The sequence below is a fragment of the Pollachius pollachius genome (genome assembly GCF_949987615.1).
Source record: "Pollachius pollachius genome assembly, chromosome: 9".
In the NCBI taxonomy this organism is placed as follows: domain Eukaryota; kingdom Metazoa; phylum Chordata; class Actinopteri; order Gadiformes; family Gadidae; genus Pollachius; species Pollachius pollachius.
Window position 1 is genome coordinate 12,251,955 of NC_136942.1, and position 23,373 is coordinate 12,275,327.

The window sequence follows — 23,373 nt, forward strand, 5'->3', positions numbered from 1 at the left end:
GTCAGACAATGCTGAGCACTAGGCTCAGTGGCTACTGCACACTAAGCACTGTTGGTCAGAGGGAGGTAGAACGTGACAAAGCTATGTTTTGCACATCATTTTTCTATCCTGTAATTGACAGCATGCTCAAGGAGTTGAACAGACGTTTCTCCAATACCAACTGTGAGCTCATGACAAGCATACAGTCTCTCAACCCCCAGAGTGATGCCTTTTTAAAGGAGACAAATGTTTTTTCATTTGGCCGTTTGTACAATGCAGACATTGATGATTTAGGGCATGAGCTCCATCAATTTAAGAGAGTTTTGGACAGAAAAATACAGAGTGGTGAAATTACAAAGCCATGCAATACAGTTGAGCTGGTTTGTTTTATTGAGCCATACAGGGAAGTTTTCTTTGAACTCTTTAGACTGTGCAAGATTGCGTAACCCTTCCTGTAAGCTCAGCCTCTTGCGAACGCAGTTTCTCCACACTGAAACTGATCAAAACCTTCCTGCGGTCCACCACTACTGACATGAGACTCAGTGATCTTGGTGTCCTGAGCATAGAGTCCAGAAGGGCCAAGGCTCTGGATCTGGATGCATTTGTGGACCGTTTTGCCAGACAGCACAACCGCCGTATCCTGTTGTTGTAGTGTAGTGTTTACATTAATAGGTAATGCCACATTTGTATACCCTTTGTTGTACCCTGGAGGTTTGTTCACATTGAATTGAAACACTGTATTTGTACCCTGTACTGTATTTTTCATTTTTCTACGGCCCTACCTCCTTTAGCTTCAGGATTTAGGGCATGAGCTCCATAAATTGAGTGGTTAAGTTAAAAAGCCATGCAGTACAGTTGAGCTGGTTTGTTTTATTGGGCCATACAGGGAAGTTTTCTTTGTATTTTACTGATTTGAAAATAAAAGAAATAAATCTTTAAATATAATTTTGTGCCTTTCTTTTGTGCCCCTCTGGTTGAACACCGGCCCCTTTTTGCCCCCCCTAGTAAAATTTGTCTAGAACCGCCACTGCCTGTGACACTGGGGGATAGAACCCAGAACCTTCCTGTGACACTGGGGGGTGGAACTCACAACCTACCTGTGACACTGGGGGATAGAACCCAGAATCTTCCTGCGACACTGGGGGGTGGAACCCAGAATCTTCCTGTGACACTGGGGTTGGAACCCAGAACCTTCCTTTTACACTGGGGGGTCGAACCCAGAACCTTCCTGTGACACTGGGGGGTGGAACCCAGAACCTACCTGTGACCCTGCTTCAAGATCAGTTCTTAAATCCAGGGGTCCTAGGCTCCGGACATTTTTAAATACTAATGTACAAAATGAAATAAAATCCAAATAAAATATAAAAATACACTAGTTGACGTGTGGCAGTTAGTGTAGTTTTCTATTTCTTAGTGTAGAAATGTCCCACCTGATTAGGAGGTACATTCTACCAGCTGTAGCTCTATGCTGTAGCTCTATGGTGACGTCACGTCCTCTTCCTCCTCCTCAGCTCGGAGCTCTTCTGAAGATGGCGGAGTGTGTACGTGTTCCCTTTCTCCTGCTCTTCGCGTTCATCGCAGTAAATGTGTGTCTGATTCGCGGGGACAACGCGGGCTTCAAGGCCGTCGGTAAAGACATTATCAACCCGCCAGTGAGACCGGGTGCCGCGGCGGAGGCTAACCGGAGCCCGGTAGCCGGGGCCGGCGGCCCAGTGAGACAGGGCGGCCCGGCGGAGGCTGACCGGAGCCCGGTATTCGGGGCTGGCGGCCCGGTGAGACCTGGCGGCCCGGCGGAGGCTGACCGGAGCCCGGTAGTCGGGGCCTCGCCTCCCCGGCGGCGCTCCGCTCCCTGGAAGCTGGCCGAGGAGGCCGCCTGTCGGGACGACCTGACCCGGCTCTGCCCAAAACACTCGTGGAACAACAACCTGGCCGTGCTTGAGTGTCTCCAGGACCGCAAAGAGGTGAGGAGGACCGTCTGTCTCCGGGTCCGTTCCTGTCATTAGGATATAAACAGTGACCGCTTCATCACGAGGCATTAAGTCTGGGCGACCACTAAACCTGATTTTAAAGTTGTATCACACAGTGGACAGTAAACGGTTGGTCTGGCTGATTCTCGTCTCTCTTCACTCGTCTTTAAATGTCCAACTGGTTTTAAAGTAAGGAACAGAAGCCGATCATTAGGTGGGGAAACTTTACTATAAACTTAACTATTTCTTTCCAAAACGACCTATGGGGATCTGGTATTGGAGACGCTGAGCAGAATGTAGGGACTTCCTGATCAGGGGTTATGGTTATCCCCGCTATAGACGATCGAACCGACACCCTATAACGAGTGTTGAGGATGCATTCTGCAAGGGGAGGAAGGCTACTGGACGCCTTCCTTCTCCTGGGCATTACGATACTCAGAATAACTGGGAGGACCTTTGGTCAGCTGGGAGCTAGGGGTTGTACTGGTAACTACCTTTCAGTGACGTGGTGGGAGGAAGACCCTGTTATGTTCTGGGCTGTACCCTGTCATTGTGGTCAGGAGGGTTACACGTTTAGGGGATGATCTTAAAATGGAGGATGTGGACTTCCATGTCCACAGTTCGACCTGTAGGCATCCTTCTGGAAGGGTCCTTCCGGAGGAGGGATGAGTCCTTCTGGAGGAGGAGGGATGAGCCCTTCTGGAGGAGGAAGGAGTCCTTCTGGAGGAGGGAGGAGTCCTTCTAGAGGAGGGAGGAGTCCTTCTAGAGGAGGGAGGAGTCTTTCTAGAGGAGGAGGGATGGAGTCCTTCTAGAGGAGGAGGGATGAGTCCTTCTGGAGGAGGAGGGATGGAGCCTTTCTAGAGGAGGAGGGATGAGTCCTTCTAGAGGAGGGAAGGAGTCTTTCTAGAGGAGGAGGGAGGAGTCCTTCTAGAGGAGGGAAGGAGTCTTTCTAGAGGAGGAGGGAGGAGTCCTTCTGGAGGAGGGAAGGAGTCCTTCTGGAGGAGGGAAGGAGTCCTTCTAGAGGAGGAGGAAGGAGTCCTTCTAGAGGAGGGAGGAGTCCTTCTGGAGGAGGAGGGAGGACTCCTTCTGGAGGAGGGAGGAGTCCTTCTGGAGGAGGGAGGACTCCTTCTGGAGGAGGGAGATAGGACAGTTGGACTCCTCCCCCCTCTACAGGTTCCTCCAGACCTCCTCCAAGAGGGGTCCTTGAGGCAGCGAGCGGGCCCGTTCCCCTGCCTTGTGGGCGGTGGTGAGCTGTTCTCCTCTCGGCCTCATCACCAGTATCAAGGTGTTTCTAATAATAGACGTCTTGGTTTATTCCACTTTTACCCCTGTTACCAACAATGATAACATAGATGGAGGATCAGTTACCTTCAGCGGTCTTCTCGACTTGATCAGCTGGAGCTAAAACATTCGTCCTCATTCTTTGTTATTCGTCTGCATTGATTTGGAACGTGACAGGCACACGAGTCTCATGTTATTGATCAATCAGGATCAAGTTAGAAACAGGGCTGTGGTAGAATAACATCTGATTCACATAACTCATTCATCATGTTCATCATCATCCTCCAGTTCTCTTGATGCTGTGAGGTAACTGTTAGGTGCTAGGAGTTATGGGAGTTGGGGTTAGGAGCTAGGAACCACGAATTGGGTCGATAGGAGCTAGGGCTAGGAGCTTGGCGTTGGGGAAAGAAACTAGGTTTAGGAGCTGGGTCTATAGGCTGGGGGAGACTAGGACTCAATGGAAGAGGTAGAGGGGAGGGATGATAGGGGAAACGGTCAAGGGCGTACAATGAAAAGCAAACCGCAAAAATATGTCAAAAGTTTTGTATGGAAACCGTTTAGACAAAGCCACTTTAGAAGTGGTCTGGTCTAACCAGTCTGACTGATCTAACATACCCCAGCTCATGGCTGGAGGCTGGTCTGGTCTACCCCAGCTCCTGGAGGCTGTATCTCCCTGCAGGCGGTGAGGGCCGCTGGTCTTCAGACCGTAGCATTATGTCCGGACGCCGCCCTGCTGCCGCCGCTCCACAACATTCCTCCTTGTGGCCGTGTGTGTTTGCGTTTGGATGGAATATTTTGGGAAGGGCGAGTTAAAGATGCTCTGCTTTTCAGTTGTGAAAATCACGTGTGATTTTGTCTATATATGTTTGTGATTTAAGCTGTGAAGCTGTCATGGCCATTAGTGTTCTTGTGTGCGCTAATTGAGCAACGGCTGCTAAGGAACCACCACAGAACAATGATGGTGATAAAAAATCACCACCATCCTCATCTCCAGATCAGTGAGTATAGTGTCTCCTCGGGCAGGATGGTGTCTCCTCGGGCAGGATGGTGTCTCCTCAGGCAGGATGGTGTCTCCTCGGGCAGGATGGTGTCTCTGAGGGCAGGATAGTGTCTCCTCGGGCAGGATGGTGTCTCCTCAGCCAGGATGGTGTCTCCTCGGGCAGGATGGTGTCTCCTCAGGCAGGATGGTGTCCCTGAGGGCAGGATGGTTTCTCCTCGGGCAGGATAGTGTCTCTGAGGGCAGGATGGTGTCCCTGAGGGCAGGGTGGTGTCTCTGAGGGCAGGGTGGTGTCTCTGAGGGCAGGATAGTGTCTCTTAGGGCAGGATGGTGTCTCTGAGGGCAGGATGGTGTCTCTGAGGGCAGGGTGGTGTCTCTGAGGGCAGGATGTCTCATTGTTGGACTTCTCTAATGTCAACCCTCTGAAGGCATCCTAGGGAAAGATGAACCCTAACCTCTCCTTAATGAACTGTCTCTGTACTGTCTAACCCCTACCTGCTCCTTAATGACCTGTCTCTGTACTGTCTAACCCCTACCTGCTCCTTAATGACCTGTCTCTGTACTGTCTAACCCCTACCTGCTCCTTAATGACCTGTTCTGTACTGTCTAACCCCTCCCTGCTCCTTAATGACCTGTCTCTGTACTGTCTAACCCCTACCTGCTCCTTAATGACCTGTCTCTGTACTGTCTAACCCCTACCTGCTCCTTAATGACCTGTCTCTGTACTGTCTAACCCCTACCTGCTCCTTAATGACCTGTCTCTATACTGTCTAACCCCTACCTGCTCCTTAATGACCTGTCTCTGTACTGTCTAACCACTACCTGCTCCTTAATGAACTGTCTCTGTACTGTCTAACCCAGATGTGTCAAACACAAGACCCGCGGGTCGAATCCGTCCTGTTTCCTCATTTTATGTGGCCCGTGAGAGCTTAAGGCATTTGAACGTCTTAAATAAATACGAATAAGAATAATAATAATAATTTAATTTGTCTCCCACAGTGCCACCTGCGAAAATATGGCATCCTACCGCTAGATTGCAGTGTCTGAATCTGTGTTTATCGATAACACTTTACTAACAAGTGATTGTGCTGAAAAGATCTACAAATAATCCCAACATTTCCAAGGAAAAAAAAATATGCTGAGGCTAAAAACTTCTGTGCTACGAGGCAGTGTCGGTTGGTAAAGGAATACAATTTACACCTACATTCTGACACCAAACACAGAGCCAAGTATGCTAAATGTAGCCTCCAAGAAAACATAAAATTGTCCAAGACTTAAAAGGCAGACTGCAATCACAGCATCATCATATGTTTACGAAAGCTACAGCCCAAAATGATGCAGTAGTGAAAGCTAGATTTATTTTGGCTGAAGAAATCGCAAAGCTTCCAAGTGGTCTTCAGAGGGGGCATTTCTGAATCAGTGCATAATTAAGGTGTGTGAGCAGGCGTACCCCAAGATAGACTTTTTTGAATGTCAGTTTGTCAAGAAACACCATCGGAGATCGAGTTAAAGAACCATCCGGCAATCTTACCCTACAGCTGGCCAAAGAGACGCAATTGTCGATGTTGTAGCGATGGTATAACGATGTTATAACACAGTACAAATGTATGTTATTGCATGTACAATATTTGTACACATGAATAAACAATAATCAAATGCAAAGACAGTAATTTAACAATATGTTAAGGAACAGTTACATTTATGTAGTCTTACTGTTACAACCGGCCCTACTGTCTAGCCATTTACCGCTGCTGGATGACCTTTCTCTGTACTGTCTAACCCCTATCTGCTCCTTAATGACCGGTCTCTGTACTGTCTAACCCCTACCTGCTCCTTAATGGCTGGTCTCCAGTCATTAAGGAGCAGTAAAGGGTTAGACAGTGACTCCAGTCAGGGGCTCCAGACCTCTTCGGTCAGAAGTAAACGGTGGCTGTAGGCTGTGGTTAATGTGGCGCTCTCTCATATCATCCTCTGCTCCTCTGTCCACCAGGAAACTGAGATCGCTGCTGACTGCAACCATGTGAGTATTTCATCTCTCAGCATGCATTCTTCTAGCTGAGACGATATCCCAGTATGCTCTCTGCTAGCCCAGACGGTATCCCAGCATGCACTCTGCTAGGCAATATGCCAGAATGCACCCTGCTAGCCATGTGTTGCTCCATGCTAATGGCTAATATCTAAGCTGTATATTAATCAATGCTAACAGACTTCTCTAGCAGTAGTCTGTAAGCGGTTTCTCTAGCGATAGCCTAGCGGTATCTCTAGCGGTAACTGGCTAGTGGTTTCTCTAGTTGTAGCCTGCTAGCGGTATCTCTAGCGGAAGCCTGCTAGCTTGTCTTCATCTCATGTTCTCTCCTGCAGCTTCTCTGGAACTACAAGCTGAACCTCACCACCGATCCCAAGTTCGAGTCAGTGGCCGTGGAGGTCTGCAAGACCACCATTTCAGAGGTCAGACCCCCACACAGCCATCTTCTGAATGGTTCCCCCCAAAACAGTTGGGTGGAGCGTTTCCTATATCAGGGCTGCACCCTCACATTGGAATAGTGGAATCATGTTCTGAGTTGACTCAAATTCTACGCAACAACTTATTATTAAATAATTATTAAGTGCATAAGAAAAGTAAAAGCGCCCTGAGCTATGGAACCCTAGCGCCCTGAGCTATGGTACCCTAGCGCCCTGAGCTATGGTACCCTAGCGCCCTGAGCTATGGAACCCTAGCGCCCTGAGCTATGGAACCCTAGCGCCCTGAGCTATGGTACCCTAGCGCCCTGAGCTATGGTACCCTAGCGCCCTGACGCTCCGCCGCCCGCAGATCAAGGAGTGTGCTGCAGAGGAGCGGGGGAAGGGCTACCTGGTGTCCTGTCTGGTGGATCACCGTGGAAACATCAGTGAGTACCAGTGCAACCAGTACATCACCAAGATGACCAGCATCGTGTTCAGCGACTACCACCTCATCTGTGGCTTCATGGACAAGTGTCGCGACGACATCAACAGCCTGCACTGTGGCAGCATCAACACGGGAGAGAAGGTACTGCTAACTAGTACTAGTCCTAGTACAATGACTAGGACTACTCATAGTACTAGTCACTATGACTAGGACTAGTCATAGTACTAGTCATAGTACTGTGAGTGTAGTATGAGTATGTACTGTATTGTTCTAGATGTAGTGTAATATATCTGTGTGTGCACCATGCTCATCTCTCTCTCTCTCTCTCTCTCTCTCTCTGTGTCCTAGGACCTCCACTCCCAGGGCGAGGTGATCGAGTGCCTGGAGAAGGGTGTGGTGCAGGAGGCAGAGGGTGGAGCGGGGGCCACCACCATCAGGGAGGACTGTAAGAAGGCCATCCTCCGCGTGGCCGAGCTCTCCTCCGATGACTTCCACCTCGACCGCTACCTCTACTTCTCCTGCAGGGACGACCGCGAGCGCTTCTGTGAGAACGTGAGTCCTCCTGCAGCTCCTCTTCCTCCTCCTCCTCCTCCTCCTCCTCCTCCTCCTCCTCCTCCTCCTCCCCTTTCATCTCCTTCTCCTTAAAGGACAATTCCGGTATTTTTAACATTGAGCCCCCTTTCTGGTTGGTCTAGGATGAAATTGAGTGTTTAACACCGAAATTTTGAATATTGGTCCTGTCTCGAGTATTTGGCTAATTTCGAATTGCATTTTTTGAATGAAACGGAAATCAGACCGGAACTGGAAACGGAAAGGGCGGCTGGTTGTAGTCTCTCGCTAGGTTGTGCATATCAACAGTAGGGCTAGAACCGAGCGAAAAGACTACAAGAACCCCCCCCTTCTGTTTCGGTTCCGTTCCGGTTTCCGTTTCGTTTACAAAATGCAGATTTACAAAACGCCAAATAAAACACAACAGAAAGAGTGTATTTCGAAAGAGTGTATTTAGGGTTAGGGTTAGGGTTCTAACCCTAACCCTAACCCTAACCCTACGATACTTGATTAGGAACATCAACGAACACCACTAACCACTCGATAAGTTTCACATTTCTGAAAACGAACGTTTAGGGGTGTTTTTGAATGCCCATAGCCAGCCATGTGAAGCAGGCAGGGGCGATTCGAAATTAGCCAAATACTCGAGACAGGACCAATATTCAAAATTACGGCGTTAACCACTCTATTTCATCCTAGACAAACCAGAGAGGGGGCTCATTGTTCAAAATACCGGAATTTTCCTTTAACTTCATCATCTCCTCTCTGCCTCTTCCGCCTCCAACTTGTGTGTGTGTGTGTTGCAGACCCCAGCTGGAGAGGGGAGGGTCTACAAGTGTCTCTTCAACCACAAGTTTGAGGAAGCAATGTCTGAGCGGGTAAGAGAGTATAAGTGTGAACTGTGTTGGTGTGAACTGTGTTGGTGTGAACTGTGGTGGTGTGTACTGTGGTAGTGTGTATCGTGGTAGTGTGTATTGTCGTAGTGTGTACTCGTATCAGGGCAGACTAGCAGGTGATACATCTTCATTGTGTTCCGAACGCAGAGCCTCCAGCAATGATTGTGTGTGTGTGTGTGTGTGTGTGTGTGTGTGTGTGTGTGTGTGTGTGTGTGTGTGTGTGTGTGTGTGTGTGTGTGTGTGTGTGTGTGTGTGTGTGTGTGTGTGTGTGTGTGTGTGTGTGTGTGTGTGTGTGTAGTGCCGAGAGGCCCTGACCACCCGTCAGAAGCTGATCTCTCAGGACTACAAGGTGAGCTACTCTCTGGCGCGCGCCTGCAGGGCCGACCTCAAGAAGCAGCACTGCAGCGCCGAGACGCCGCGGGCCCGCGCCCGCGAGGCCCGGCTGTCCTACCTGCTGCTCTGCCTGGAGTCCTCGGTCCACAGGGGTAGGGCACGCACGCACACACACGAGCAGAGATATGCACGCACACACGCACAAACAAAGATATGCGCACGCACAGAGGCAGGCACACAGAGACGAGCACGGGCACATGCACAGAGACAAACGCACACAGACACGTACGCACACACAGACACGTAGGCCCGCCCGCACACAGAGACAAGCACACAGAGACACACACGCTCTAGTTCAACATTGTTCAGTCAGGAAGGAGGAGCGAAATGCTGGATTTTATCTAGAGATCAATAGATCGGTATCTATCGATCTCTATTTATAGATTAATAGATTGATAGATCTCGATAGATTGACCGATCACAGTTTTGCTCTCCTCGCTGTAGCGTAGTCGTTCAGCGTCAGGATGAGAGAGAGAGATCGCCTGATGAGGCAGAATACTCAGGAGGAGTACAGATGGGTCCCGGGGGGTCCTGGTGGGCCCTGGGGGGTCCTAGGGGTACCGGTGGGTACCGGGGGGGGGTCCTTGTTTGCACTGGTGAGTAGCTGTGGACCTGTTCCAGGGCGGACGGTCAGCGGCGAGTGCCAGGGGGAGATGCTGGACTACCGGCGGATGCTGATGGAGGACTTCTCTCTGAGCCCGGAGATCGTGCTCCACTGCCGGGGGGAGATCGAGGCCCACTGCTCGGGGCTGCACAGGAAGGGGCGCACGCTGCACTGCCTGATGAGGGTGGGCCGCGGCGACCAGGCCGCCATCGACAAGCAATGCCAGAAGGCTGTGAGTACCAGGCCCATCAGCGCGCAGGGACCTAGCGTCACCTAGAGGGGGTCTAGGGTTGAACCCCGTGTGGAGACTCTGTAGATATGACCCCCCTGTCCCCCCCCCCCCCCCAGCTCCAGACCCTGATCCAGGAGGCGGACCCCGGGGCCGACTACCGCATCGACCGGGCCCTCAACGAGGCCTGTGAGTCCGTCATCCAGACCGCCTGCAAGCACATCCGCAACGGAGACCCCATGTAGGTCCACACACACTGCTCCACACACACTGCTCCACACACACTGCTCCACACACACTGCTCCACACACACTGCTCCAAACACACTGCTCCACACACACTGCTCCACACACACTTCTCCACACACACTGCTCCACACACACTGCTCCACACACACTGCTCCACACACACTGCTCCACACACACTTCTCCACACACACTGCTCCACACACACTTCTCCACACACACTGCTCCACACACACTGCTCCACACACACTGCTCCACACACACTGCTTTACTCATTCTCAAAGTTTCGACAGCTGAGGGCCAATATAGGAAGCCAAAATTTGACTGCGGGCCGCCAAAGGAAGAAAAATTAGGCGGGAAACGCCGTCAGCATCCCAGTGGTGAAAAAAAACATTGCACCGTGGACCCCCGGGAGTGAGGTCAAGTGAGGGCTAAATCACGAAACTGAGGTTCATCCTCTCAAAGTAATGTACAGTCGGATTAAAACTAACAAATGTAACAGGATTTAATTGAAAGCTAGAGAGAGTCGACTTTTCTCTTTATATTTATTTATTTTTGTTTAAATTAAAATTGATACAATAAAAAAACTTTTTTTTTTTAACTTAATCTGTATGTTGCCATTGGCCCACGGGCCGCACTTTGAGAACCAATGCTCTACACACACTGCTAGACACACTGCTACACACACACTGTTCTACACATACTGCTACACACTGCTCTACACACAGTGTACACACAGAGCTCTCTACACACAGTGCTGTGAGTATAGTGCTGTACACGTGCGATGAACCAATGGGTCTGCTGTCATCAGGATCCTGTCCTGCCTCATGGAGCATCTGTACACGGACAAGATGGTGGAGGACTGTGAGAGCCGCCTGCTGGAGCTGCAGTACTTCATCGCGCGTGACTGGAAGTACGTTACCCACCCTCTATCTCGTTAGCCCTAATCAGCCTAGTCAGTCCTGTAATTTGTTAACTGTGTGTCGTTAGGCTTGACCCCATCCTGTAACTCGTTAACTGTGTGTCGTTAGGCTTGACCCCATCCTTTATAAGAAGTGCCAGGGCGACGCCTCCCGGCTCTGCCACACCCCCGGCTGGAACGACACCAGCGAGATAATGCCCCCGGGAGCCGTGTTCTCCTGCCTCTATCGCCATGCCAACCGCTCCGTGGACCAAGGCCGGAGGGTAGGACCCCTACGCCTAACCCCAAGACCCCTTACCCCAGGACCCATGAACCTAACCCCAGGACCCTAACCCTTACCCTGACCCTAGGACCCATGACCCTAACCCTAGGACCCATGACCCTAACCCCAGGACCCTAACCCTAGGACCCATGACCCTAACCCTTACCCTGACCCTAGGACCCATGACCCTAACCCTTACCCTAACCCTAGGACCCATGACCCTAACCCCAGGACCCTAACCCTTACCCTAACCCTAGGACCCATGCCCCTATGACCCCTAATCCAAACCCTAGCCCCAGGACCCATCAGCTTCCTCATCCGCCCTAGAGTTCCTTCTGATGCTGATCCTTCATCATTGTCACTCACATCTTTCAACCAGTTTTACAGTTTTAAACTTGAGCTTTACTGGCTCCTCTCTCCTCATACCAAACCCCTCCCCGTGCTCCTCTCCTCATACCAAACCCCTCCCCGTGCTCCTCTCTCTCCTGTCCTCCCGCTCCTCCTCAGCTCTCCAGGGACTGTAAGGTGGAGGTGCAGAGGATCCTCCGTCAGCGAGCGCTGGACGTGAGGCTGGACCCGGAGCTCCAGACGCGCTGCATGACCGACCTCGGCAAGTGGTGCAGCGAGAAGATCAACGCCGGACAGGTCAGAGCTCACCTCCTCCCTCCTGCTTGACTCTACTGCCTGACCTCCTCCCTCCTCCCTGACCTCCTCCCACCTCCCTCACCTCCTCCCTCCTCCCTGACCTCCTCCCACCTCCCTGACCTCCTCCTCCCTGACCTCCTCCCTGACCTCCTCCCTCCTCCCTGACCTCCTCCCTCCTCCCTGACCTCCTCCCTGACCTCCTCCCTCCTCCCTGACCTCCTCCCTGACCTCCTCCCTCCTCCCTGACCACCTCCCTCCTCCCTGACCTCCTCCCTGACCTCTTCCATCCTGCTTGACTCTCCTCCCTGACCTCCTCCCTGACCTCCTCCCTGACCACCTCCCTGACCACCTCCCTCCTCCCTGACCTCCTCCCTCCTCCCTGACCTCCTCCCTCCTCCCTGACCTCCTCCCTGACCTCCTCCCTCCTCCCTGACCACCTCCCTGACCTCCTCCCTCCTCCCTGACTTCCTCCCTCCTCCCAGACCTCCTCCCTCCTCCCTCCTCCCTGACCTCCTCCCTGACCTCTTCCATCCTGCTTGACTCTACTCCCTGACCACCTCCCTGACCTCCTCCCTGACCACCTCCCTGACCACCTCCCTCCTCCCTGACCTCCTCCCTCCTCCCTGACCTCCTCCCTCCTCCCTGACCTCCTCCCTCCTCCCTGACCACCTCCCTGACCTCCTCCCTCCTCCCTGACCTCCTCCCTCCTCCCTGACCTCCTCCCTGACCTCTTCCATCCTGCTTGACTCTACTGCCTGACCTCCTCCCTCCTTCCCTACCTCGCCTCTATCCATTCATTCACCCCTACATGATTGGCAGGTTTGTTGGTCAAAAGGCCTCTTAGATGTGGTTTACAGGATTGATTGATGGCTGGCGTTTTAATTGACAGCTCAACTGTGGCTCTTGCAGGAGCTGGACTGTCTTCAGGACCACCTGGAGGACCTTGTGGCAGAGTGTCGAGACACAGTGGGAGACCTGACCGAGCTGGAGTCGGAGGTACAACTCTCAGACCCTCTGTTCCAGCAGTCCTACTGTGTTACAGCAGAACCTCTGACCCAGCAGTCCTACTGTGTTACAGCAGAACCTCTGACCCAGCAGTCCTACTGTGTTACAGCAGAACCGCTGACCCAGCAGTCCTACTGTGTTACAGCAGAACCTCTGAACCAGCAGTCCTACTGCGTTACAGCAGAACATCGGACCCAGCAGTCCTACTGCGTTACAGCAGAACCTCTGACCCAGCAGTCCTACTGCGTTACAGCAGAACCTCTGACCCAGCAGTCCTACTGCGTTACAGCAGAACCTCTGACCCAGCAGTCCTACTGTGTTACAGCAGAACCTCTGACCCAGCAGTCCTACTAAGTAGGAGTTCTAGGGAGGAGAGGCTCAGAACCTGGACCAAACAGCTGCCAGGGTTTCGTATCCACAGAAGAAAGCTTATTCGCGAGTAGATGAAGTGTTGAAGTGAATATTTTAAATCGTGTATTTTCTTCACTTACTGTTTTCTGTCGGGCGATTCTGTGCTGACAGATCCCACAGAGAAAGAAAGGACTTTAGAAGGTAATCCAAAGTCTGATTGGTGGGACTACCAGTAGGGTAGATGAGAACAGGACCTCCAGGTGACGGCTGGGTACCAGTAGATGAAACTAATTCACCAGGTCAAACTAACCAGCTGACCTTCAGATGATGCTAATCTAAAACCCACTCCCCGTTTTCTGCAGGACATCCAGATTGAAGCTCTGCTGATGAGGGCCTGTGAGCCGGTCATACACGCCTACTGCCACGTAGGTGTCTGTCTGTCTGTCTGTCTGTCTGTCTGTCTTACTCTCTGTGTCTTACTCTCTGTGTCTTACTCTTTGTATCCGTCTGTCTCTCTGTCTGTCTCCCCAGGAGGTGGCAGATACCCAGCAGGACTCGGGGGATCTCATGGAGTGTCTGGTGCAGAACAAACACCAGAAGGAGATGAATGAGAAGTGTGCTGTGGGCGTCACTCACTTCCAGCTGGTCAGTCAGAGCGCTGCTCCTATCCAGAGGGTTAGGCTTTAGAGTTAGTGTTAGGCTTTAGAGTTAGAAAAAAAAAAGTTACAAAGTTGTTAAAAATAGTAATCCAGTTTTTAAATCTATGTTAAAATCGGGAGGATATAGAGCTAGTTAGCTTAAAAAAAAGTAGCAAACAGTGTCAAATGTGATGCGTTCAGGTCGGCTCAGTAATATGATTGATGTGTTCAAATGCAACACAAAAAAAAAAAATTGAGCTTTTGGCAAAATATAATTATTTATATAATTATATTGCTTGTTTTCAAGCAATATAATTCCATCTTTACTAAAATAGATAGTAAAGATGGAATTATGACATGTTTAATGTGCTATCTTGAGCTATGATCATCTTATCAGCAATTAAAGCAATAATACAAGTTCTATTTCAACAAAATAATAGAAAAGTATCAATAGTGGTATCAATAAAGACTTGCATTGTTAAGGAGTCTCGAAAATGGAATCAATATCAATAAAAATGAACGATCTCCTGTCATCTGAGAGAAATTAAGATGATTTCATTTATGTTTAACCGTTAGTATTTACGTGTTAAAGATCTTATCGGTTAACCGGTTAACCGTGGACTTCCCTTATATACTGTACATATATAAATGTATATCATACATTGTATGTTTTTTTGTGTTATCCCAGTAATGTTTTTTATTTTTTTAGCATTTAATATTACTTTTAATAGTTCTGGGATGTTGGAGCAATAACCTGGTGTTTTTACGCTTCAGTCTGCTCTGTGAATTTGAAGTAATGTTCAGTTTTTGAATGAAGATGCGGCAATTACAAATGTTTAATCGAAAAAAAATAATCGTCAGATTAATCGATTGTTTAAATAATCGTTAGTTGCAGCCCTACTTTAGAGTGGTGTGCAGTTGAACCGCTGTTGGGGTTTGCACCACCTCCCCTCTCTTCTCTATCCAAAGCTTTATTTGTTTTTAAAATGAACAAAATACAAAAAGGTAAAATACGAATTTGATTTGAATGTGTTCCTTTTGTCTCCAGATCCAAATCAAAGACTTTCGTTTCTCCTACAAGTTCAAGATGGCCTGCAAGGAGGATGTGCTCAAACTGTGCCCCAACATCAAGAAGAAGTAAGGCTGGAGACTAAGGAGACCTCAGAGCAACCACAGTATCCTCTAGATAAAGAACCAGAGGGCTAGCTAACCAGAGGGCTGGCTAACCAGAGGGCTAGCTAACCAGAGGGCCAGCTAACCAGAGGGCCAGCTAACCAGAGGGCTAGCTAACCAGAGGGCTAGCTAACCAGAGGGCTAGCTAACAAGATGGCCAGCTAACCAGAGGGTTAGCTAGCAAGCAATGCATAACACCTTGAAACATGCAGCATCAAACTAAATCGTACCTTTTGTCGCTCTCTCTTTCTCTTCTCTCTCTCTCTCTCTCTCTCTCTCTCTCTCTCTCTCTCTCTCTCTCTCTCTCTCTCTCTCAGGGTGGATGTGGTGCTCTGCCTCAGCACCCAAGTGAGGAACGACACCCTCCAGGATGCGAAGGAGCAGAAGGTTTCAGTCAAGTGTCGAAAGCAGCTCCGTGTGGAGGAGCTGGAGATGGTTAGTCAGGACTGGACTCTGTCTCTCTCCTGGTGGTTGGTCAGGACCTTCACCCTGTCTCTCTCCTGGTGGACCCTGTCTCTCTCTCTCTCCTGGTGGTTAGTCAGGACCTTCACCCTGTCTCTCTTTCTCCTGGTGCACCCTGTCTCTCTCTCTCCTGGTGGTTAGTCAGGACCTTCACCCTGTCTCTCTCTCTCCTGGCGGACCTTGTCTCTCTCTCTCCTGGTGGTTAGTCAGGACCTTCACCCTGTCTCTCTCCTGGTGGTTAGTCAGGATCTTCACCCTGTCTCTCTCTCTACTGGTGGTTAGTCAGGACCTTCACCCTGTCTGTCTCTCCTGGTGTTTAGTCAGGACCTTCACCCTGTCTCTCTCTCCTAGTCGGAGGATATCCGGTTGGAACCAGAACTGTACGAGTCGTGTAAACAAGACATCAACAATCTGTGTCCCAATATTGCTTTCGGCAGTGCACAGGTGAGTCGTCTGTTTGTGAGCCTGTCTGTCGTTACCTGTCTCACTGCCTGTCAAGAGCTAGAGCAAAGGGTTTTTGTGTGTGTGTGTGTGTGTGTGTGTGTGTGTGTGTCGAGGTGAGCTCAGCTTGAGTGTGTGTGTGTGTGTGTGTGTGTGTGTGTCGAGGTGAGCTCAGCTTGAGTGTGTGTCGAGGTGAGCTCAGTGTGTGTGTGTTGAGGTGAGCTCAGTGTGTGTGTGTGTGTGTGTCCAGGTGAGCTCAGTGTGTGTGTGTGTGTGTGTGTCCAGGTGAGCTCAGTGTGTGTGTGTGTGTCCAGGTGAGCTCAGTGTGTGTGTGTGTGTCCAGGTGAGCTCAGTGTGTGTGTGTGTGTGTGTGTCCAGGTGAGCTCAGTGTGTGTGTGTGTCCAGGTGAGCTCAGTGTGTGTGTGTGTGTGTGATTCCAGGTGAGCTCAGTGTGTGTGTGTGTGTCTGTTTCCAGGTGAGCTCAGTGTGTGTGAGTGTTTGTGTCTGTTTCCAGGTGAGCTCAGTGTGTGTGTGTGTGTGTGTGTCTGCAGGTGAAGGAGTGTCTGAAGGAGAAGAAGCGGCAGCTGTCTCAGAAGTGTCACCAGCGGGTCTTCAGGCTGCAGGAGTCGGAGATGATGGACCCAGAGCTGGACTACCAGCTTATGAGGGTCTGCAGGAACATGATTCGGGTAAGACACGCCCCCCAGTCACATGACCCCGGGTAAGACACGCCCCTCAGTCCCATGACCCGGGTAAGACACGCCCCTCAGTCCCATGACCCGGTCAGACTGATTGATTGATTGTAAAGGTCTGTATCAATATTTTGAGAACATTGAGATGCACGAGGTTCCTCGAGAATCGTTGAGAGGTAACTGCGTATCTTTGTGTGTGTGTGTCTGTGTGTAGCGGTACTGCACTGACACGGAGGGGAAGAGTGTTCTTCAGTGTCTGAAACAGAACAAGAACGCAGAGCTAATGGACCCCAAGTGTAAACAGCTGATCACCAAGAGACAGATCACCCAGAACACAGGTACTCACCCTCTCACCCAGAACACAGGTACTCACCCTCTCACCCAGAACACAGGTACTCACCCTCTCATTCAGAACACAGGTACTCACCCTCTCACTCAGAACACAGGTACTCACCCTCTCACCCAGAACACAGGTACTCACCCTCTCACCCAGAACACAGGTACTCACCCTCTCACCCAGAACACAGGTACTCACCCTCTCACTCAGAACACAGGTACTCACCCTCTCACTCAGAACACAGGTACTCACCCTCTCACTCAGAACACAGGTACTCACCCTCTCACTCAGAAGACAGGTACTCACCCTCTCACTCAGAACACAGGTACTCACCCTCTCACTCAGAACACAGGTACTCACCCTCTCAGCCAGAACACAGGTACTCACCCTCTCACCCAGAACACAGGTACTCACCCTCTCAGCCAGAACACAGGTACTCACCCTCTCACTCAGAACACAGGTACTCACCCTCTCACCCAGAACACAGGTACTCACTCAGAACACAGGTACTCACCCTCTCACTCAGAGCACAGGTACTCAGCCTCTCACTCAGAACACAGGTACTCACTCAGAACACAGGTACTCACCCTCTCACCCAGAACACAGGTACACTCACACTAACCCAGAACACACGTACTCACCCTCTCACTCAGAACACAGGTACTCACCCTCTCACTCAGAACACAGGTACTCACTCAGAACACAGGTACTCACCCAGAACACAGGTACTCACCCTCACCCAGAACACAGGAACACTCACCCTCTCACGTTGTGTGTGTGTGTGTGTGTGTGTGTGTGTAGACTACAGGCTGAACCCGGTCCTGAAGAAGTCCTGTAAAGCGGACATCCCCAAATTCTGTCAGAGCATCCTGAAGAAAGGGGGTGGGGACAGCGAGCTGGAGGGTCAGGTGATCGCCTGCCTCAAGCTGAAGTACGCCGACCAGGTAAACACTGACTAACCAATCAGAGAGGACCTGTTTCCTGACTGCTACTGTATAGCGCTAGCTGACTGCTGCTGTGTAGCGCTAGCTGACTGCTGCTGTGTAGCGCTAGCTGACTGCTGCTGTGTAGCGCTAGCTGACTGCTGCTGTGTAGCACTAGCTGACTGCTGCTGTGTGTGTAGCGCCAACTGACTGCTACTGTGTGAATAGTGCTAGATAACTACTACTGTAAATGGTTAACTGACTGCTACTGTGTGGGCAGCGCTTGTCTCCGGACTGTGAGGACCAGATCCGGGTGATTCTGGAGGAGTCGGCGCTGGACTACAGACTGGACCCTCAGCTGCAGATCCACTGCACCCCTGAGGTACGAGATATCATGAGTGTGTGTGTATATAGCGAGTGTGTGGTGTGTATAACGTGTGTGGTGTGTATATGAGTGTGGTGGGTGTATCATACCGGCAAACTAGTCACTATTCTGCGAAATTCGCCGTTTTTAACCCAAAATCGGTCACTTACGTGAATCGTGTTGATCCGAAGAGGGGCGGTTGACCTACCGACCGACCAACCAACCAACCATAGAGTGTATAATAACCGACTATACTGAGCCAGAAACAAGTGTGATATCATCACAATAAAAAATCTTTGGCCAAATGACTCGCGTTCCACGACCACCAATCATAATCAAGATAAACCACAGCGCGCGTTGTTTCCCCATCGGTCTGGTCCTGGAGTGGACTTGCTCAGTCGTCAGTCACTCCTGTAAGGAAACAAAAAGTTTAAATTAGGTGACAATCCATCCCATGTCGCGTCTCGTTGCAGCGCCTTCCCTATGCAAACGTTGCATGTTGCAGCGCCTTCCCTACGCCACTAAGCAAACGTCTCGTGGATGAGACTGCGCCTGGGTTATTTTGTTTTGCTATAACGTATACTTTAAGACAGCCCGTCATTAGCCGCGTTAACATGGACACTTCTGAACTGATTAGAGCTCGTTAAGGAGTTCAATCGGAATAAAAGAACAGCTCGATCTGAATAAATAATTATCATATATACGCCTACATCGGAATACAATTCTCTGATCGGAATAGAATTCCATGCTGAATAGAAGAGGTGATGTACTCCACTATAATCGACATGTATACACTTATTCAGATTGGTTTAGGTGGGTGCGGCTAGTTTTTAACTTTGAGCGATGGCATCAGCAGCTGCAGTTGTTTACAATTGGTCCGTCTGTACTTTTATGCACACCGAACTTGACCGCTGTCAAGGAAAGTGGATTTTTTGCCTGATTCACGTCTTTCTTATCAGTCCGCAAGTAGTCCGGAAACTAATCAACCCCAGCGTGTCCGGTTGCTAAGCAACGTCAACATCTTTGGCGCGATATTTCTCTGCTGATCAACAATACGAATGGTAATTGTAAAAAGACACAACGTGTGAAGATATTGTTTCGTTTTGGCAAGGGGATGATGTATAGAAGGTCGCCGGTCATTATCGAAAATAAGCCCCTTCAGGGCGAAGCAAGACACCTCCGCTCCGCGTCGGGGTCCGGTTCGCCCTGTCGGGGCTTATTTTCCCGATAATGACCGGCGTTCTGTACAACATTATCCCTTACATACATCATATAAGTCCAGACCAACATAACGGTTGTGCGCGAGAGACATATGAATGTACGCTTACCACTTTTGTAAATACCATATATACAGTACGTTCGGAAAATTGCCAAATTTGGTCAGTGGGATTTACTGTTTACCTGTCCTAAATGTGCATGTGTGGTATAGCGACCCCATGTGGCAGCAGAAATAATTGCTTTAAAACTGGTTTGGTTATAGTGGATAGACCTTTTCACATTTTGATTGTTCTGTTGGAACAGAACTATGAGAAGGGGCACCTGCTTTTTACTGTTTACTTGGGTGCAAATGAGATAGTATCACTGAATGATTTTTCACAACTTAACTGACCAGGTTATTGGTTAATAAATGTGCCTTTTTTACCATAAGAAAATGTTGTCTTTTCTCTTTATTTTCTTCTGGGAGTACACCAGAATGTGTAGTTTACATGTTAAAATAGCTACAGTTTAGGATGTCACCTATTTCAGCACTGAGTTTGCAGGTATGGTGTATATAACGCGTGTTGTGTTGTGGTGTATATAACGTGTGTGTTGTGTTGTGGTGTGTATAATGTGTGTTGTGCTGTGGTGTTTATAACGTGTGTGTTGTGTTGTGGTGTGTGTAATGTGTGTTGTGGTGTGTATATAACGTGTGTGGTGTGTGTATAACGTGTGTGTTGTGTATATAAGGTGTGTTGTGTTGTTAACGTGTGTTGTGTATATAAAGTGTGTGTTGTGTATCTTGTGTAGATCGCCCGGCTGTGCTCGGAGGAGGCCGCGGCCCAGGAGCAGACCGGTCAGGTGGAGGAATGTCTGAAGTTCAACCTCCTCAAGATCAAACAAGAAGCCTGCAAAAAAGTATGGCCAATCACAACCCTCCATACGCACCCATCAGCCAATCACAACCCTCCATACACACCCATCAGCCAATTACATCCCCCCACACACACCCATCAGCCAATCATGGAACACCACCTGATCCACGCTTACAAACTTCCTGTCTGCTACAGGAAGTGCTGAACATGCTGAAGGAGAGCAAGGCGGACATCTTTGTTGACCCGGTGCTCCACACGGCCTGCGCCCTCGACATCAAACACCAGTGTGCTGCCATCCCGCCCGGCCACGGGCGACGTGAGACACCCCTCTGACCCACCCTCTCTCTGACTCACTTTCTCTGACTCACTTTCTCTGACTCACTCTCTCTGACTCACTCTCTCTGACTCACTCTCTCTGACTCACTCTCTCTGAATCAATCTCTCTGAATCACTCTATATTTCTTTGACTCACTTGTTCTCTCTCTCACTCTCACTCTCACTCTCAGTTAAAGGCAAAGTCATTTGAACAAATTGAGAAGGTTTACTGAATTACAACCGAAAGGTTTACACTTCTGTTTGAACAAAAAGTTATATAACTAATATTTTGGCCCAGTAATCGTTTGTTGGCTCCAGTAGTATCTTAAGTCTCCAGAGCACAGGTGGGCTAAAGTCCAATGAACACCAGCAGCTTGTGTTGGCTAACTGTTTGACTGTTGGAACTCAACCGTTAGCTAGGGAGAAATCTCACCAGCTAGCCTGTACAGACGTGTTGTGATGTGTGTCTTCAGAGATGTCCTGCCTGCTGGATTCCATGCAGGACAAACGAGTCCGTTTGCAGCCAGAGTGTAAGAAGAGGCTTCAGGACCGCATCGATATGTGGGGCTACGCTGCAAAGGTAATCTAATCCTAATTATCAAACCCCAATGATCTAACCTCAATGATCTAACCCCAATGATCTAACCCCAATGATCTAATCCCAATGATCTAACCGCAATGATTGCACACTGTAGCTTTTAGTAAAGCACCGTTTACGCCTCAGTTTGAAGTTGATCCTCGGGTCGCCATCACATGTAGGAGTAAAAACTGGCTTGTTCTGGTAAATGGCTGCTGCTCCCTGGTACTAGAGAATGATCTAGAGTGCTGCTCCCTGGTACTAGAGCATCTTCTACGTCTATATTTCTCTGGCGGTCAAACCTATGCGTTGATGTACCAGCTGTTGTGATTGAGTCTCTAATGGTTTGGATCAATCCCTTTCCTGTGATATGTGGCATGAGTGAACATCTGCAACGTAACCCCATGACCTCTGACCCGTCACCTTTGACCTCCAGGTGGCGCCGGCTGACGGTTTCTCGGACCTGGCCATGCAGGTGATGACTTCACCGTCTAAGAACTACCTGCTGGCGTCCATCGGGGGGGGCGTGGCCCTGCTCTTCGTCTTGGGTCTGCTCTGCGGCCGCATCACCAAGAGACTGACGCAGGAGCTGAAGGACAGGTAGAGCGGGGACACGCCCACTCTCCTCCCACTGCCACCAAGCCACACCCCCTGCCTCCAACAAGCCACGCCCCACCTGGCTGAACTCACTGAGGGGAGGGGCTCCATGTTGAAGCTGTTTATTGGAACAGTTTATGGCCGCCTCCTGGGTCTAATCCCGCTTCTTCCTGCAAGAGCCACGCCCCTTCCTTACCTCTCCTCTTTGTTTCCTGTTGTGATTGGACATTAACTCCTCCCCGCCAGGGTATTCCTCCAATCAGGTGTGTGTGTGTGTGTGTCTGTGTGTGTGTCTGTGTGTTGTGTGTGTGCGTGTGTGTGTCTCTCCGTGGTACTGCATGGGCTCGAGGGCCCTGTGACATAACACCTCCTCCTGCTGTGGTTGACTATTGGTTGACTAACAGTCAGGGGGCGCGGCCTCGATGCTAAGGAAGCGAAGCGGCTCACTGTTGCACTCTGATGACATCAGTGACCCCTGCTGGCCTGATCTGGTACGACCGCTCTGATTGGTGCATCAAGGCTGAGCAAGCAATCAACAGCATCCATGTTTCGAGTGTTCGGTTACCATAGAGATGAGATGTGAACATTTTTGTTTAAAATGATGATACTGGAATCATTGCACATTTGTTGTTGTCTTTTTCTATCTTTGAATATATATGTGTGTATATATATATATAGATATATATGTGTATTTATACATATATATATATATACACATATGTGTGTGTGTGTGTGTGTATATATACACATATTTATATGTGTGTATATATACATATATTGTTTTTTCTGTCATAGCCTTATTTATTTTGTTTACTAATGGTGAAAGTCTTACAGATCTGATGTGATTGGCTGGGCTGCTCCAGAGAGAGGGATTGTGGGAGTTGGTGTCACGAATGTGAAACCAAAGCGGAGAACATTTCCTACTATTAGAAACCACTTGATTGACAAGGAGCCGCTCAACCAATCACAGGAGACCTTAACAGCTTCTGCTCTGCGCCTGTTCAAAGTCTTTTATCTGCTACACACACACACACACACACACACACACACACACACACACACACACACACACACACTACACATACAGAAACACATTTTGTTACAGCCTTACACCGTGTGTATGTGAGCAGATCCATCCCATAGTCTAGTTTGTCCTCGCTGGGCCCGCAGGGGTGTTGTCATGGTAACGCTGCTGGGCTGCTTTGTGTACAGATGATAAAACGTTTAATAAAATCTGCTGGTTTTTACCAAGTTGTCTTTTCTTTATTAAACTACCTACATTAGCTTTAACTACCATGACTAACCACAACTGAATCCCAACCCTTATTATTGTCCAACCAATACTATTGTCTAAGCCATACTATTGACTAACCCTAACCTATATTGTTTTCCAGGGCCTCTAGACCAGAGCCACGGAGAAAGAAGAGATGCAACACTATTTGGCTGGCGGGGGGGTCGCCTGGTTCACGTAAGCCTGTATAGTTCCAAAACACGCAGGGTGTCATGTTCTGCTATGGGACTGATTGCCATATTGAATGTTCAGTATATTGCTTGAAAAAATGAATAAAAA

General features: G+C 49.6%; 1 protein-coding gene across 2 annotated transcripts; it reads left to right on the forward strand.

The window, feature by feature from the left end:
• The first annotated feature begins 1,500 nt into the window (after window positions 1–1,500).
• Window positions 1,501–23,373, forward strand: LOC307080501 (Golgi apparatus protein 1-like). Of its 2 annotated transcripts, XM_079743224.1 has the most exons (27): window positions 1,501–1,940; window positions 6,215–6,244; window positions 6,586–6,672; window positions 7,037–7,252; window positions 7,460–7,663; window positions 8,467–8,538; window positions 8,855–9,041; window positions 9,571–9,785; window positions 9,902–10,023; window positions 10,839–10,940; window positions 11,059–11,212; window positions 11,719–11,856; window positions 12,766–12,852; window positions 13,575–13,637; window positions 13,744–13,857; window positions 14,899–14,987; window positions 15,341–15,458; window positions 15,837–15,929; window positions 16,478–16,615; window positions 16,833–16,956; window positions 17,757–17,899; window positions 18,159–18,260; window positions 20,250–20,357; window positions 20,510–20,630; window positions 21,103–21,209; window positions 21,643–21,806; window positions 23,198–23,373. In XM_079743224.1, the coding sequence occupies exons 1-27, from the start codon at window positions 1,509–1,511 to the stop codon at window positions 23,283–23,285; spliced, it is 3,618 nt and encodes a 1,205-aa protein (XP_079599350.1). In that variant the 5' UTR covers window positions 1,501–1,508; the 3' UTR covers window positions 23,286–23,373. The 2 variants fall into 2 exon arrangements, with proteins under 2 accessions (XP_079599350.1, XP_079599351.1); XM_079743225.1 differs by lacking the exon at window positions 23,198–23,373 and having other exon boundaries at window positions 21,643–22,875.